Genomic DNA, 18,586 nt, shown 5'->3' with positions numbered 1-18,586 from the left:
CCTGGCATCACGCGAGTATGTGCAACTCTTATCAAATTTCAAGCAGCATAAAAGCATACAAAATTCTCTAAAGAGAAATCACAGATACCAGAGGCAGCCACGTTTTTATTCATTTGAATTTCAACATTTTAACTTCTCGAATCATGCTCAAATCCAATAGTGACTTGTTTATGTGCCAAAGCCTAAGCCATATCTCGTGCTACAGGAGCATTTGCAGCATGTACAGCCTTCACTTTGCCTGTATACACATTGTGTGTGTATTCAAGCTCTGCAGGCAGAGTGCAGCCACGGGTTTTATTTAGATTTCACTCTCAATAGCATGTGTAAACTATAGCTTAGGCACAAGGTGTCAAAGGAAGCAGGGAAAGTGTAAGGCAAATAGCACATATGCAGAATGAAAACTATGCAGCAGTGCATTGAAATTATTCCTACAAATATTATAAATATAAAAACACTGCATGATTACAGTTTGAAAGCTTAAGGTTTATAAAGTGTGTTCTTGACAAGAATTCTATGAAAATAACTGGATTTTCTGCCATGATCATTGGAGCGCCATGTTCCAGGTCTGACTTTACAGACTTTACTTGGTGGCTGGAAGAACTAAGACTGTATGTTGCACTGCTGGCTGATGAGTATCAGTACTGGTATTTGTCCAGCTCTCAACTGGAATGCGATCCTATCTGTCAGAGGAGCACGAACGACAAGAGCCGACGTACAAGTTCTCGTACAAATGACTTCCAGGTGAAGGCAGTTAGACTTCAAGTCTGAGACAGGCATCTGGCAGATAACCAAGACCAATCGTCCCTATTCTCTTTATCTTCACAAATGGTCTTGTTCTTTTTGGATGATTTGATGCCCTTCCCCACTTACTCCTAGAACAAGAAGGCCAGAAATAGATAAAAGTACCAATTTTAAGTAAATTAGCCTTGATAATGGCCTTTAACTGGCACAAGACACAGACGTTATCACAGCTGGCCTGCAGACTCCTTAACCCTTTATGCTGCATAAAGCAATCAGTTCCTTCTGGCTTCAGATGTCTCATTATTTCTATGAAAATACTGCAGGCCACTTATAACACAGCTTTTCCCATGATTAACAATGTCTAATTCATTGATGTTAAAAAATTCTCATGCATTTTAGCAGTTAATGTTGTGGAACATCTGATAAATTCCTGTGCTCGCTTATGTTATAGCCATGATGAGCAGTCATTCTGGCCTCACACCTCTCTCTCTCTCTCTCCCTCAAAAAACCCACACCATTTTACCAAGAAAGCACAAACTCCTCTGTCCTGAAGCACTGTTACAAAGTGCTTAAAACCAGGAATCCTTCCACAAATGTTAAATAAATGTCTCCTAACCAAAATGTCACCACATCAATTATTCAAAGTTTTACTTTCTTAAACATGTTTTTAAATCTGTTCCTTATTAGTCTCATATTATGTGAAGCTTCTGTTGTAAAAGTCACCATGTATGAGCTGTTACTAAAGTACTGCAATAGAACGAGTGCATTAATACTAACCCAGGGTTCATACTACAGTCAGAACTGTCCGAGTCGTGCCTTTATCCAAAAATAATGCACACCATCTGAACATTCAGGTTTACCACACTCTGGTATGAGAAAATATAACTTGACTTATGGATGACGTAACCAAAAAAATGAAAAAGAATTCAGACTGAACAGCCGACAGCGCAATAAAAAATTATTCTGGAGCAAAAGGATCTGTAAACCTAAATATACAGTTTTTAAACTCTTATTTAATATTTAATCCTCAAGAAACTGTAAAACGTAACCTTTCAGTTAATCATTCACATATAAATAAAAAAAAATAGAAGACTAAATGTGATGAATATGTATTGGATGACAGTGTTTGCACTGGCCAAACATAAGGAATGACTCGACGGTTTTTGTGCTTCTTTATAGGTCTCTGCTACTGCTGAGTCTTCTTAGCTGGCTTGGAGCTATCCCAGCTGCCTCTTCTTACAGCACGCACAGCAATCACCATCTGTCTCCACAGCAGCTGCAATCCCATTTATTCAGTCTTTTCTTGAATCTTTTAAACTTCATTTGATCAAAATCTAGCAAGATTTGGTGCATTTATTCATCAACTTTCATCAACCTTCTCTCTTTTCTCAACAATTATTCCCAACTTTCAAACGTCTTAGACAATTCCAAGCATTCTCACAGAGACCCAGCTGTTCAGACCTGACATTGGAAATGCAGTAAAGTGCTCTATCGTAATATACTCACTAGCACAAGTCACTGGTTGCTGGGAGTTTTAGATGGACCAGGCTGAGGTGAAATGGCACCTCATCGAAAACAAATGATATATCAATGCACGCTCACTTTACGCTCACGCAACAGTTTACAAAGTCCCAAACTCAGCACACAGCTCTCGAGAGGAATTCCCTGTGACAAAGACACTCTTCAGTGAGTTAACACTGAGGCTTCTATGTGAATTCCTGAGCGCAGGCAATTCACACACCTGTCTGAATAGATGTCTGAAAAGGCAATCGGCTGTACTTAACTACAGAAAGCAAGTGATGGATTCCTAAATATATAATAAATATAATTCGTTTATTTATTTCTTTGTAACATATTTTTTGTAGCATTAATGGAAATTTCCAGTACGTCATCTCTAGCTACATCCAGCACATTTCCCTGAACTATCCACAGAACGCAAGTCACTGCAGCTGTCTATTAAAATTTTACTAAAAACATTTGAACATGTTAAAAGGTTTTAGTAGCTTACATACAGCATTGGTTTCGCTGTTGCTTGCTTATCATAATACCTTTATTGTTATGGTTTTGTAAAACTAGATCATTTCAATAATCATTTTTAGAATTTTATATCATTTTAAGGCAAATTTAATACTATAATAATTGTAATAATAATCTAATAAAAAAAAAAAATCATCAGATGATGATAAAAGAAAGAAGAGACTCCCCAGAGCTAGTCAAGTACCCGTCATAGTGATTGTGAACGTGGCTTCTTCAAAACCTTTCTCCACTTGCGCCACAAAAGTAAACAGAACAATCAGCCATACTGTTTCTGAATTGTCGTTTACCCAATAGTAATTTCTTGTTTATTGAATTGTTGTATAAAGGCAATATCACTCAATTAAGAGTGCAGAAATACTGAACATTGACCTAAGCTGAATCACAGCCATGTCGATATTCAATATTACCACACTCTTGCAATATCACTTAATTATAAATCCATTACAAGTAATCTCAAAGAAACGGGATTTGTCAACACACAGTAATTGTTCACGCTAAGCACACAGTAACAAGCTTCAATAAATTCCTATTTTTCTTTAATGGCAAAATTGTTTCACTTCTTTCTGTGTTTTTAAATTCTACTGCAAAAATTGCATGGTACAAACACAATTGCAGTTAACCTTGTTCTTGTTCCAAAACCATTTCTTGTTATCTGCCTCAGGCTTTCGGACACTGCTCTTCTTTCATGTGTCTAGGTGTACACTGAGGAATCTGATCATGCCTATTTTCCATGAAAAAGCCCTCACAGGACTGACAGCGCACCAGCTCTGCTCACTCAAATTACAAGCAAAACAGGAATACTGTTTTCAGTTAAACAGTCTACCAAATAGCTGGTGAACTAATCACATGTGAAGCGTGTGTGGTAATGTCAAAGGCTGTCATTACTCTGCAATGACATAACCACGTTGTGTCATACCAGAGTTTAGAACGTTTAATAGAGTTACCTCAGACAGACTTGTCCTGCATGGCTGTATACGTGATATGTGAAGTTTTAATAGGTCTTACAAGTCACAACAGATTCACAACTGTTGAATCAGTAGCTACAGATTTAAAGTGACTCTGGTGAACACTAGGACAGTTGTTAAGAATTCACTCAAAGCTGGTTCAGTATGAAGATATAATGCACTGTAGGATATAGTACACAATAAACACTACCTGGTGTTTCTTCTCGAATAATCGTGGGTCTTTTCTTGGGCTGGATCTTTCGGAATTTCCCTTTGAAGTCTCCAGGTGTGAACATGTCCATGGAGAGGTTGGCCATCTGGACCAGGACAATACTGTCCTGGCTCTGGGCATCAAAGGAGTTTGTGTCGCTTGGCACCGCATCCTCTTTAGGCATGTCCGATACCAGGGTGACCGAGAGCGACCGCGTTCACTTACTCAACAGCATGGATACAGCAATCTGGCAGCCCGTTCTTCCAGTCTTCCTTCACTTTGCCTCCTTTTCTGATCTCTTGTCTTCAGTAGTCCCCCACGCTAGTGGTCTTTCTTCACTGATTGTGTCAGTAGCATTTCCTCCTCGGTATCTGTGTGCTGAATAAGTGTGAAGTCTAAATGTTTGTCAGACAAGCATGTGTGGGGGAGCCTGTGCTGTCGCTGGTCGAGGCTGTTTAGCCTGTTACAGTAACACTGCTGAATGAGGCAGGTGTAGGGTTACTCAATCCAGGCCCGCCTCTTTTCACAGGAGGGCGGGATGGTGGTGAAGTGTAAAAATGGAGTGTAACGGGGGTGTGAAAATGAAGCAGGGTTTTCTGTGATTTCAATCTTTTTTCAGGATTTGCTCGATAAACAAACTCTGTGATTGTCTTCGTGTAGCAAAAATTCGCATATATGTGTGTGCTGTTTCTCTAAAACTCATCAAGAAAACACATCCCTTGAGTATTTCTCCCAAATCCTTTCTCCCGAGTTTCTACATTCAACCAAGCTGAGATCTGTGAAAACCTCGGATGTGTGTGCATTTGTAAACCACTTTTTGAGACGCTATAAAGATGATTAAGAAGAAGCTGCATATACACAATGCCACAACTGCTAGTCTCTAATGAGATGTGTAGTTTAGCCTGGTTTAAGGACATTAAGCTAATAAATGACCTCCTGTTCTCTGACCTGCAGACATTGCTGACATTTTTCTTTAGGGAGACACAGAAAGAGGAGTTTTATTCTCTGTCTCTTGAGCCCAGGTAATTTGGCTCTAAAGAGAGGGAGGGAGAGGGACAACATAAACGAGAGCAGAGGAAAAGGCGAGCGAGGAAGAAACTGACCACACCATAGAGGAGACTGCAATCTAACAATAAGATCTTGATCCTGATTCATTAGCTATGATGTCATGCCCTAGGGCATGCTGCGACCCTGGAAACTTCTCTTAGTCTAAACTTACATAACTGATGCTGAGACATATATGATCCGAGGTTATAGGCAAACAATCTGATGTTCTTATTCCACTCACCTGAAAAAAATTAAATAAAATCTGTGTGAAGTTCACATCTGCTTGTTGAATCCTCCTTGGAAAATGAATGCTCTCTCTTCTCTAAAATATATTATTAAAATGTTGCTTAATTGTTCTCAGGTTGTTTAACAACAAAGAGTCTGCCGGCTGTGCTAGCAGGAGAGTTATTAGACAGCTTCACTATTTTTTTTCTCACTTTCTCATTTATTTTTGAATGAGAGAAGTAAAGGTGCTGCTTACCCTGAGCCTATTCAGTCTGCTTGACAAACCAGGTAACTAGGAATAAAAGACTAATTGCACCAACACATAATCTTCTTGTCCCAGACTCTTGGGTAATTGATTTGACCACCCTAACAGACTATAGAACAAAGCACCTAATCCCACAAACACACACACACACACACACACACACATAAATGACAATCACACAACGGCAGGTACTACCAGGTTGCACAACTCTCTTTTCCTCTACATCCTAATTTCCTTACATCCAGCTTGAAATAGGAGGAACTACAAAGAGCAAAGAGCAAACACACACACACACACAAACACAAGACATGGGCACACCCACTCATTAGTGCTAACCAGTAAACAACTATGGAGGGGCTCTCCCCCACCCAAAGACACAAACATAAACAATACATACTGTCTCTGTGCTCTGTTTACTTAACATGAACAAAACTTACACACATCCTGTGATTCAGCCACACAGTTATTCAGCCACACAGTTGACTGCTGTTCACCTAGACTAACACAAATGATTCATTAAACATAAGCATGCACACACACACACTCCAAAGAATGCCATTGGTATTTACACAATCAAAATCACACAGAGTAAATAGTAAAGATTACTTCAAATCCTTAGTGTTTTTAGTAGTCGGAAAACAACGAGTGTGGTTTGAAGAAGCTGCATTTTGCACTCTACTTTGCACATTATTTTAAAAATATATTAGCCCTAAATTATTCTGATCTGCCGTGAGTCTCTCTCTATCTCTTGTTTTAATCTTTTCGTATGTAGGCTGCCCATCTATTTCCAGACAGTTGATGTGATCTAAGTGCTAGTGGGAACAGTCATCCCAAGGCCATTAGCCTACATGATCTGTGTGTGTGAGCAGAAATACTTCTACAATCAGGAATTGAAAATAGCCTGAAATGTATATGAGCTGTGGGCAGCGGTAGCTCAGTGGTTAAGGCTTTTGGGATACTGACTGGTGAGTTTCACATCCCATGCTACCCTGCTACCACTGTTGGGCCCTTGAGCAAGGCCTTTAACGCTCAGCTGTATCCTATTTCAACTGTAAGAGGCTTTGGACAGTCGAATGAGGTAAATGTAAATCATCACAACAACCTTTCAACCTATTGACTGCTATCAGCCACAGATTCCCAACATTGTCCAACTCCCTGTCCTGCACATTTTAGTGTTTTCCCTGCTCTAACACTCCCATTTCAACATAAAGGTTGTTAATTAGTACAAGTTCTGAATATTTAGCTGAATCAGTTGTACTGGGAGTAAACATTAAAATGAGTAAAACATTCAAATATGCAGGACTTGGGGTATTCTGGGATAAGCGTTGAGAACCTGTGCTTTTAACAGAAGTAGGAAGTATTATTCTGCCCTCTAGTGGCCTACAGCAAGAACAATTCGATTCCTATTTTCTTCTCTTTTTATTCTTCCAGCTGGTCAACACTACACGTTATGGCCATATTTGTGGAAGCCTGACCAACAGACCCGTACATGCTTTTTGAACATCCCATTCCAGATCAATCATCTCTTTGTGTTATAATAACCTCCACTCTTCTGGGAAAGTTTTACTGTAGCATAGCTGTGAGGATTTAGTCGTTCTCAATGCAGATTATTTCATGCAATTAAACTGTGTGAAAAAGAAAAGCAAACATTCATGACAACCTATAATGTAATTCGAGAAAATGAGAACAATGTACAGGATTTCTTTTAGGCCTGTAGTGGATCAGAGATAGTCAGCACATGGGCTTAAATATTTTGATGGCTAATCAAACACACTACTGCCAGACACTAGCACATACCAAGTCAACAAAAGATGGTGAGGGAGAGCAGGGGAAAAAAATGACAGGCAAGAAGGCTGTGATAAGTATAGATCATGACTCCTTCTGCTTGTTTAATAATTGAGGTGTATTATTTTAGCACTTTTAAAGATACAGTCATCCCCAAAGGAGCACACAAAGAAGACGGGATAGCACTTCCCCTGTGTTAAACAATGGAGACATGGTACCTTTTGAATCCATACATCATTTCAAGTGATCAAATATATTGGAACATGTGACTGACAGGTGTTTCTTGTTGCTCCGCTGTGCCCTGTTAGGTTAAGTGTTTAAACAGGTAATATCTATGAATGAACTCTTGGCCTGAGCCCTGGGTTTCACCTGCAAAGACTGCATTTTTAAGAAAGAATAACCCGAATTGAAGTCAGAGAGCTGCCTATGGGAGAAAAGCAAGCAATTTGGAAGCTGAGAATCGAGGGAAAATCAATCTGCACAAGCAATTGGAACAGCCAATACAACAATTTGGAATGTCCTGGGAAAAAAAGAGAAAAGAAACCACTGGTGTACTAACAACCAGACAGTGAAAAAGGTGGCCATCAGCAGTTGAGGAGAGAAACTGTAAAAATAACAGCCAATGACATCAACAGGCTCCAAAAGGCATGGGTGAAGGTATCGCAATGCTCAACCCCAAGTAGACTTTGAGAGCAGAAATACCACAAGATGTAAACCAGTGATCAGCAGTAAAGGTCAGAAGGCCTTTACTAAAAGGCCAGAACTGGAAAATGCAAAGAAATACAGAGATGTATCACAAAACTCCGGAACTTAGATTAACCTCTACCAAAGTGATGGAAGGGCTATGATCCAAAACACAGCGGAAGTGGTGTTATGGTTTTGGCTTGCGTGGCTGCTTCTGAAACACATTAATCTTTATTGATGATGTAACTTATGATGGTAGAAGCAGAAGAAATTCAGAAGCTGACAGAAACATCCTGTCTGCCAATTTACAGAGTAATGCCTCCAAGCTAATTGGGAGGAACGTTTCAGCAGCATTTCACCTCCTTAAGAAACCAAAAAAAAACTACTGAAAACAACGACTGACAGAAGCTGCAACGAACTTGTAAAAGCAATACAAAAGAAGAATGCAACAGTTTGGTGAAGTCAGTGGGTTGCTGGCTTGATCAAATATTATTGCAGCCAAATATTATTTACTTTCATTTACTTTAAGACTATTTGTTCCAGTACTTACTTCCAATACTTGAGGTAGAGCCGCAGTAAGAAACAAAGGAGACCTACACTACATAGCCCGAAAATAGTTCGACACCCATATGTAGATCTTCCCCAAATTTCTTTGTTATGCTGTACATGCCAATTTCCCTAACCCAGACTTCCAGCATGTACAAATGAAATCATGAAGACATGGTTTGCCAAGGTGGAGTGAAAGGGGTCAATCTGCCTTGACCTTAACCCCATTGAACACCATTAGGATGAATTAGAAGATATGGAGCACCCAGGATGGATGACCTTTAGTGAAATATGGAACTAACAACATTTAACACCCAGATTTCACCCTAAAACAGGGACCATCACCATGCCGAGATAAAAGCAACTTGGAATGAATAACTAGCAGCTGCTGAAACACAAATCAAACTGGTCAATCTGGAAGATTTTTCTTTTCCAGTCTTTTTCAGCTGATAAATTATTGTCCCATAGCCTGATGAAAATGATCAATAATTGTATTAGGTTTTGTAATGACCTTAGTATTATTCAGAAACTGTTAACAAAGATGGTCTATAAGTAATGTCCACAGCAGACAAGCTCCAAATTCACAAAGGTATTAAAATTTTATACTGCATGTAGGCCAGAGGGTGAAATGAGGTCGAAGTTAAATGATTTTTTAAAAATCACATACTATATCTCATTGGACTATTAAATTAAAATCGTAAACAGAGGTCGCTAAAGGATTTTTTTTTTTTTCCCAGCAGAAGTGTTAGTATGAGCTCAGTGAACGCGCCATTTTATAAACCTGGTGCGCGTGAACAGCAGCTGCTTTGTTGACATCAGCATCACAGCATCACTTCGACACCATTTCCTCAGACCGCGGACCAGAGCCTGATCTAAAATACATTTCTCAAGTATATCGATATAAACCGTTCACAATCTCAAATCTAATAAAACTGTATAGTATTTTAAAACAATTCAGTCTTTATTGCGCTCACACTGATGCCATCCTGCTAGCCAGCATGTAGCCGAGTCTTCATCGCTCTGCCTCGCAAACGTTTAACTGCGAAAAAAAAAGCACCAAGACACAGCAAATGCCATTTTTGATAATTAAAGCGTCGGTCAAAATATTTCAGTACCTTAAATCTTTGTTTAAGTCTTTGTTAAATTGCCATTTCTTCCTCCACGGCACTGTAGAAATCTTCGGATCTTCCACTTATTCTGTCGCGCGTCTTCTCGCCTTAAGCGTTTTTCCATCGACTGTCAGGAAAAGACAGAGAGTGAGGAGAGCGCGGCTCCGCCCTTGGCAACCAATTAAATACCAGACTTCCCCAGAGCCGCTCGCTGATTGGATAAGCATCACGTCATGCATAGTCGCTCTGTCGCTGCACCTGTAGGGATGCTGCTGGATGCTGATGGCGTGTGCACAAATTCATAACAAGTAAGCACACGGGAAGGATGCATGAGAATTAGATCCAAACAAACCAAGGCAAAATACCCAGATTGTTGACACAATGATCTGTTTAATTTGTAAATCAAGCACTATGTGGCCAAAGGTTTGTGCTTTTCAAACGCTTAAGTCCAGTTTTAAACCCTCTTTGCTTCAGAGAAAGCTTTCCACTAGATTCTGAAGCATGGCTGTGAGGATTTTTGCCCGTTCAGCCACAGGGGCTTTAATGGGGGATTAGTTAGGGACTAATGTCAATCAGGGCTCTTAACAGATCTCTCCAGCCTTGGCAAACCATGTCTTTATGGGTCTTGATTGTTGCACAGGAGCATTTCCCTTAGTTTCAGTGAAGGGAAATGGTAATGCTACAGCATACAAAAACGTTCTAGACGATTGTGTACTTCAAACTTTGTTGCAACAGATTGTGGGAAGCCCTACAAACCTTTGGTCATTTACCTTTCCCATAATCATCAAAATATGTTTATTAGGGATGATGAAAATCTCTAAAGCAGGGGTGTCAATTCTTATCCGCAAAGGGCCAGTGTTTTTATTCCAACTGAGCAGAAGTCACACCCCTGCTCTATAGAAATGCTTAAACACATATTTATTTAGTTACTGGATGGTGATGTAATGCAAGTGACTATAGTACTGCTTTTTTTGTTTGTTTGTTTTTTTATTTTTTTTTAGAAATGTATGCTAATTACTACAAATGTTATGTTTTATTTTGTCTTATTTGTAATCTTGTTCGGAGTATAACAACCACACACAAGCAGCCTCATTACCAAAATTGTGTGAATGGCAGGAACAGGGTTGATAAATATATATGATAAGATATATTATAACTGCTAATATACACCGATCAGCCTTAACATTATGACCACTGAGAGGTGAAGTGAATAACACTGATTATCTCCTCATAATGGCACCTGTTAGTGGGTGAGATATATTAGGCAGCAAGTGAACATTTTGTCCTCAAAGTTGATGTGTTAGAAGCAGGAAAAATGGGCAAGGATTTGAGCGAGTTTTATCAAAAGTGGTCCAAAGAAGGAACAATGGTGAACCAGCGACAGGGTCATGGGCGACCAAGGCTCACTGATGCATGCTGGGAGTGAAGGCTGGCCTGTGTGATCCGATCCAACACGAGCTACTGTTGCTCAAATTGCTGAAGAAGTTCTGATAGAAAGGTGTCAGAATACACAGTGCATGATGGGGCAAGGCTGTTTTGGCAGCAAAAGGGGGACCAGTTAGATAAAGTATTTAAAAATAAATAAATAAACTTACAAAATCAAAAAGACACCCATTCAGAATAATGACCTTGGAATATACCCTGGATGGGACATCAGTCCAGCACAGGGCACCATGCACACATATTCACACACAATTTAGCATCACCAAGCCACAAGTGGAAAAATATGTAAGACTGCAAAAACAGTAACCTGTGCTCAGGATCAAATCTCTGGGAGTCTGGAGCTCTGAGGCTGTGATGTGTGCCATGTGCTGCTTCCTAGGTCCAAAACGTAGTGAAGTTCATCAGGGGAAAAATGTTTATTTAACTGTGTGCTGTATGGTAATTATTATAGACAATTGTATGGTTAAAATCTGTATTTAAAAGATGCACATAGCTATTTCAAAGAAGCTGGTTCATTTTAATTATCATTTCCCTGCCAAGCCATATAAAAAATATACAGTGGTGACCCAAGTGGGAAAAGTCTAATAGAAACGCTGATGCAAGACCGAAAGATGGCAAATGGCAATGACAAACATTAAAAAAAACTTAAACATGTACAATATATTATTACTATAGCACATATAACACATTGGCATTTCATTACATTAACAAATAAGCTATAAATAGAGCATCTCTGAGTGCATATGCCTATTTATACAGCGGTTTAAAAATGGTTAAAAAATGCTTTAAAAATGTGAAAGGTGAAGCTCCTCTTTATACACAGTACAAATCTGAACATTAACTTCAGATTGTAAATGGTCTAAGAAGACCCTTTGGTGTGCCACAGCAAAACATTCCCAAGGGGGTGAATTAATATCTTTAGTTTTCATTAGTAGTTGTTTTCTTATGTTAGAAATACATTCAAACGTTTGAATTGATCAGATAACATTTGTGAACTGTACGGTATATTCAGTGAGATGACTTGTACTGTTTCTGATAGAATCATCAGAAAATTGACTTATAAATATTGCACATGTGTAAAAGAAATCCTCTACAGATCATTCATTCACTCATTTCATTCAAAGTGCATTCATTATTACATTTCAGGTGACCTACCGACGTTAAACACAACACACTGCAGCTGTGTGAAGAGCATCTGATTTCCTTATGTATTTGTGCATTTTACTCTTCTTTAAGATGCTGGCTAGTACCATTTATTCTGCTTTGATGGAGGCAACAAATATAATCTCCCTTTTCCCTGTACATACATAGCAATGATGCCTTTGATGCATTCATTCTCCTGAGAGAGAAAATTAATCTAGATCCATACTGCTATGTAGAACCCACTTTCCAAGAGTCTAGACCAAGAGTCCCATGTTGTGTTTTCTGTAGTACAGCCTTCAGTTCCCATGGATTGCAGATGGTAAAGATGAGGTCAGCACATTTCTAGTCCATCAGCCATATCGGGCATCCATGTCTGGATAGGAGACCCGGGACAGTTTGCCTTTTGAATGGTAGAACGTATGCCTGGAAGTTTCCATGTAGATTGTACTGCTGGTGAGGCTCTTGCGGTCTTTCATTATGGATGAGCTGCGCTGCCAGTGGCACAGTAACAGCTCCACCTGCTCCCTGAAGAAGCTGGTGGTCAGTGTGTAGAGGATGGGGTTCAGGGCGCTGTTGATGGGCAGGATGAAGATCACTACCCAAGAGTTTATAGTACCTGCATGTCATGAATACAAGTAACAGTTTATTCTGTTTTTGACTTATATCATATATATATATATATATATATATATATATATATATATATATATATATATATATATATACACCTGATCTTTGTAAATATATATAAAAAATTAATATGACCTTTTTAAAACAAACAAACAAAAAACCCCTTTAAATGACCTCTCCTGGCTTCAGGAAGCATGTGTATCTATTCCAATATGTTTTAGTTATAATAATATAAAACAATCATTCATTAACTATATTGCTGATATTGCTATTATATGTTATTGTAAATTTTCAATTTAATCTCAGTTTGCTAGTTTTGTATAAATAAAACTTTATCACTAATAAGATATAGTAAATAATTTTGTATATTTGAAATATACACATAGTAAATGGAACGTTTTTCTTGTGTTACAATCACTTCAGTATTAACAATATTAAATATCATTTAAAAAATTCAGAAAAAAATTATGTAAAATTCTGTGACTATCACACTAAGGAGAAAACATTAAATATTTATGAACACATCATCTTTTTGTGGATGTGCATTATAATAAACATCAGTCATAAAATAAACTGCAGTCTGTACATGCCTGGTATCTCCATTTTCAGAAGGGAGAACGTTTTGACCAGGAATATTGGAATCCAGCAGAGGGCATCAGAGAACACAATGAAGAAGAAGCGATTGGCCACAGCCACATCTTTGTGCAAGCGATTTCGCACATCTGTGGCATTGATGCCAGTCTTGTAGATGGAGTAGAACATGCTGGAATAGCAGAAGACAATGACGAGGAAAGCCAGCAGGTTCAGTCCTGTTAACAGAAGAAGGGCTTAATAAGATATATAATCCACAAACACATATGGCTGTGGAGCACACAAAGCAATATGTATATGAACATCCATAGAATTCTGTGTCAAAAAAAGCTGAAGGCCTGTTCCATCACTTTATTTTGATAAACTATGTGGCTAAAAGTTTGTAGATATCTGACCATCGCATCCATATGTGCTTTTTGACCACAATTCCATATTTAAGCCCTTTTATTGTTATTTTAACCTTTACCTTTCTGACAAGGCTTCCCACTAAATTTTGAAGCATGGCTGTTGGGATTTTCCCATTCAACGACAAGAGCATAAGAGAAGTTTGGCACTAAAGTTGAGTGAGGTGGCCCGGCACATAATTGGCCAACAGTTCAGTAAGGATGAGGGCAGGGCTTTGAGCATGTCAACTCGAGTTCTTCTACTCTAAACTTAGCAAACCATGCCTTCATGGACCTCATTTTGTGCACAGGAGCATTGTCATGTATGAATAGGTTTGCACCCTTAAGCTACAGTGAAGGAAATGCTACAGCATACAAAAACAATTAAGTGTTTGCAACCTTTTGCCACCAGTTTGGGGAAGAACCACATGTGTAAAGGTCAGGGGTCCACCTACTTTTGACCCTACAGTGTATGAACAAAGTTAAAATTTTGAATGAAGGAAGGAAGCATATCTCTGTGGGAAGGATTTGTGAAAACACTAGATGGCATTAGACCCATTATATAATGTAGCTCATGATTTCTTGAAATTATGGTCAGTGTATCAGTAGTACACTTAAAAACACACTGTATACAACACTAGCCAATACAATAAACTACATAACACTGGTCTTATATAAAGTTTAAAAGAGCAGACAATCAGCATATCAGCTACTGAGAAGCACAAAAAGTCGGTTAACACATGGTGTGCTGCAAAACCTCCTGTTCTTAGATTAACATAAACCAATATTAATAATATACAATATAATAATAATATATTTTACTATTTTTTAAGCTCTACTTTTTTTACTCTCCTGGCAGGTAATACCATTGTATGATGGAGAGATGAAACTGTAATAAAAACTGTAATTTATTAAATTCTATAATTTTCACACACACTCATTTCAAATAAAATATAATTTCTGATAAAGAAAGACAGATATTTTTCAAAAATTTGAATCAGTGTGCTTAATGTGTGTGTAATCATTTCAGTGTCTTGTTGACTGTACCTAGCACTTTATAAATACCTTCGCAAACTAGATCCTTCAGTCAGGTCTTCTGTTTTTATTGGTTTCGATTTGATTACAGGGCAAATATACCACAGCTAATGTTATTAGCTGTAGATATTAGCATAGTAGATATGTGAGCTGTAGATATTAGCATAGTAGATATGTGAGCTGTAGATATTAGCATAGTAGATATGTGAGTCAGCACTTATTTCTACCAGTTTTTTAAAACTTAGTTTTAGCCTGCTCAGTGACTCTGTGAGCATAAATCTATTGGTCAGCACCATGGTCTATTAAGAGTCCCCAAGACTTGATTATAATTCTCCACCAGTTTTATTTAAAGCAGTTAAAACCAGCTACACTACTTTGTAAATAAAAGAGTTTAAAATCTGTAATATTATGCAAACATTAGAGACCACCAATTGTTTTTCAATCAAATGAACAAAAAAATATTTATTTTTAATTATTTGGTAGTAAACAATTATGATGGGAAAATATTAAGTACATTAATATATATATATATATATATATATATATATATATATATATATATATATATATATATATGCACACTATATTGCCAAAAGTATTCGCTCACCTGCCTTGACTCGCATATGAACTTAAGTGACGTCCCATTCCTAATCCATAGGGTTCAATATGACGTTGGTCCACCCTTTGCAGCTATAACAGCTTCAACTCTTCTGGGAAGGCTGTCCACAAGGTTTAGGAATGTGTTTATGGGAATTTTTGACCATTCTTCCAGAAGCGCATTTGTGAGGTCACACACTGATGTTGGACGAGAAGGTCTGGCTCTCAGTCTCCGCTCTAATTCATCCCAAAGGTGTTCTATCAGGTTGAGGTCAGGACTCTGTGCAGGCCAGTCAAGTTCATCCACACCAGACTCTGTCATCCATGTCTTTATGGACCTTGCTTTGGTCACTGGTGCACAGTCATGTTGGAAGAGGAAGCCAGCTCCAAACTGTTCCCACAAAGTTGGGAGCATGGAATTGTCCAAAATGTCTTGGTATGCTGAAGCATTCAGAGTTCCTTTCACTGGAACTAAGGGGCCAAGCCCAGCTCCTGAAAAGCAACCCCACACCATAATCCCCCCTCCACCAAACTTTACACTTGGCACAATGCAGTCAGACAAGTACCGTTCTCCTGGCAACCGCCAAACCCAGACTCGTCCATCAGATTGCCAGATGGAGAAGCGCGATTCGTCACTCCAGAGAACGCGTCTCCACTGCTCTAGAGTCCAGTGGCGGCGTGCTTTACACCACTGCATCCGACGCTTTGCATTGCACTTGGTGATGTACGGCTTGGATGCAGCTGCTCGGCCATGGAAACCCATTCCATGAAGCTCTCTGCGCACTGTTCTTGAGCTAATCTGAAGGCCACATGAAGTTTGGAGGTCTGTAGCGATTGACTCTGCAGAAAGTTGGCGACCTCTTCGCACTATGTGCCTCAGCATCCGCTGACCCTGCTCCGTCAGTTTACATGGCCTACCACTTCGTGGCTGAGTTGCTGTCGTTCCCAAACACTTCCACGTTCTTATAATACAGCTGACAGTTGACTGTGGAATATTTAGGAGCGAGGAAATTTCACGACTGGATTTGTTGCACAGGTGGCATCCTATCACAGTTCCACGCTGGAATTCACTGAGCTCCTGAGAGCGACCCATTCTTTCACAAATGTTTGTAAAAACAGTCTGCATGCCTAGGTGCTTGATTTTATACACCTGTGGCCATGGAAGTGATTGGAACACCTGATTCTGATTATTTGGATGGGTGAGCGAATACTTTTGGCAATATAGTGTATATAGGCAAATCTGCCTTAAGGCCTTCAGAATCAATAGTGCAGGCACCCACAGCTTAAAATGAGCAGCAATGAAATTGTTACATTAACCAATCAGATTTCGAGTTGGCATCACTGGGACCATCTAGCAGGTATACAATTAAGTCAGCAATTTCCCGTCCTTTGATTGGATAATTTGAGTAGTCAGAGGCAGCGAAACTAAATAAAATATATATATTTTAACTCACAATGGCTGACAGAGGAGAAGAAATCAATTTGGTCGCAGACATCCTTACAAATGCATTTTCAAGGCGGACTGTAAGCTAACTATTTATATATAATACATAATTTACATATTAATTATTATTTTTGTATATAATTATTCTTGCATATTGTAATGTCAAATCAGCATGTGAGCCATGCTGGCTTTTTTAAATGTCTAAATTTACATTTAAATTTGAGTGCATTTGAACAGAATGACAAATAAATCAATGATGCTACTATATCTGTATGTCTGCAACTGCATTTTATTTCTTAGTAAAAAAAGTAAAGTAAAAAAATATTGAAAAAATCACCAAGGAATATTCCTGTTGAGTAACCCTTAGCGGTGGGCTTCTCCAGCCTATCAGAATGCAGGGGGAAGCAGACTCCATTGCGTCCATAGTAGTTGCCAAAAAGGTCGTCACTAAGCAGAGGGACACCAGCTATAATCAATCCTAGCAGCCAGATGGAGACCAGCACCACACCAGTCTGCATTTTCCCGGGTCGCAGATGACTGAAGGGGAAAACTATGACCAGAAACTTTTCCAAAGTCAGATAAGTGAGGAGAAGCACAGACACTTCGGAAGACAGCATGGCCAGGAAACCAATGGTCCGGCATTCCTGGCTCTCCATCCAGAGCAGTGCGTTCCGATTGTACTCACCGCGGAACTTCACATCAAACACGCCCAGAAAGAACAGGTAGACCCCCATCAGACAATCTGCACCTACAGACAACAGGAAGAAAAGTACAGAGATTGAGGAAACACTTAGGGAAACACTTAGGGAATATCTAAGTCCTTAATAAAGGTAAGGTTATGTCTAAGATTTCACATTTTTAAAATATTACATAAGGTTTCACTTAGTTCAGGAAATAATTGATTGTTCATTCTAATGGGAAAATAAATGTTTGAAATAAGCATAATTATCCAAAAGAATAAGACTATTTCAAGAATGGATTTATCTAGTAAAGAGAATGAGCATACATACATTCATAATATTTTACTTGATAGGCAAATGTTTATATATATATATACATATATATATATACACATAAAAGTAGGGCTTTGTGGTTCAGATGATTGTATTGCAATCTCACAGCTCTAATGTTTCCAGTTTAATTCTGAGACTTAAGTCCTCCTACCTCCCAGAAGCATGCCAACAGGTTGATTCGCTATGCAAATTAACTCCTAAGTGTTCACAGCATACTCTCCAGATCAACTCCTCAGGCTAAAGCAGTTAAAGAAGATGAATGATTGATGTCTATGAAGTTTATCAAGTTCATTTAAAATGTCTAGTAATGGAAGGCCAAATTCTGAATGCAATTTTCTGAGCTGAGGGACATTTCTCCACTCATTTGAGGAGCTTTAGCTCATTACAATTTATAACACCATTTTTATATAAGTGACTGTCTGCACACATTATCATCCACCGCTGATAATGGCTCTGGTAATTATCTTCATGCTGCAAAAAAAGTCAGACCAAAAAATTGTCTGAACCTGTGCAGCCCAGATCTCACAGGACAGGATGTCCCTTTTTACTGAGATCACACATACCACAAAACTCAGCCACAGACAGATTAAAACACAGCATTTATCTGATCATGACAATCTTTCGCATTAAATCTTTTCATGATTTATTTTACTGCGGTTCTTGTCCCAATCATCTTTGTTTCACCATTATTCTAATAAAGTCCATTCCAGTGC

The 18,586-nt window shown here is 38.7% G+C and overlaps 2 protein-coding genes across 9 annotated transcripts in view; both read right to left on the bottom strand.

Annotated features, from left to right (window-relative positions):
- The window catches only part of fryb (furry homolog b (Drosophila)), a 61,192-nt gene extending 51,452 nt beyond the window's left edge, over positions 1–9,740 (bottom strand). For 4 of the 7 annotated variants that reach the window (XM_058411895.1, XM_058411896.1, XM_058411893.1 and 1 more), the window contains exon 1: positions 3,934–4,412. In XM_058411895.1, the coding sequence (XP_058267878.1) occupies positions 3,934–4,117 (184 nt within the window). In that variant the 5' untranslated portion in view covers positions 4,118–4,412. Of the gene's footprint in view, positions 1–3,933; positions 4,414–9,600 lie in introns of those variants that run through there. The other 3 variants (XM_058411892.1, XM_058411894.1, XM_058411900.1) reach the window with 2 other exon arrangements.
- A 1,750-nt stretch (positions 9,741–11,490) lies between these two features.
- rxfp2a (relaxin family peptide receptor 2a) overlaps positions 11,491–18,586 on the bottom strand; it is a 56,286-nt gene continuing 49,190 nt past the window's right edge. Inside the window, exons 15-17 of one of the 2 annotated variants that reach the window (XM_058412813.1) lie at positions 17,198–17,608; positions 13,401–13,619; positions 11,491–12,796 (exon numbers count right to left, since the gene is read on the bottom strand). In XM_058412813.1, the coding sequence (XP_058268796.1) occupies positions 12,531–12,796; positions 13,401–13,619; positions 17,198–17,608 (896 nt within the window). In that variant the 3' untranslated portion in view covers positions 11,491–12,530. The remainder of the gene's footprint in view (positions 12,797–13,400; positions 13,620–17,197; positions 17,609–18,586) is intronic. The other variant, XM_058412812.1, reaches the window with a different exon arrangement.

This window comes from Hemibagrus wyckioides, linkage group LG16, assembly GCF_019097595.1.
Source record: "Hemibagrus wyckioides isolate EC202008001 linkage group LG16, SWU_Hwy_1.0, whole genome shotgun sequence".
Lineage (NCBI taxonomy): Eukaryota > Metazoa > Chordata > Actinopteri > Siluriformes > Bagridae > Hemibagrus > Hemibagrus wyckioides.
The sequence above is the reverse complement of the archived record's forward strand: the minus strand, read 5'-3'. Positions and strand labels throughout refer to the sequence as shown.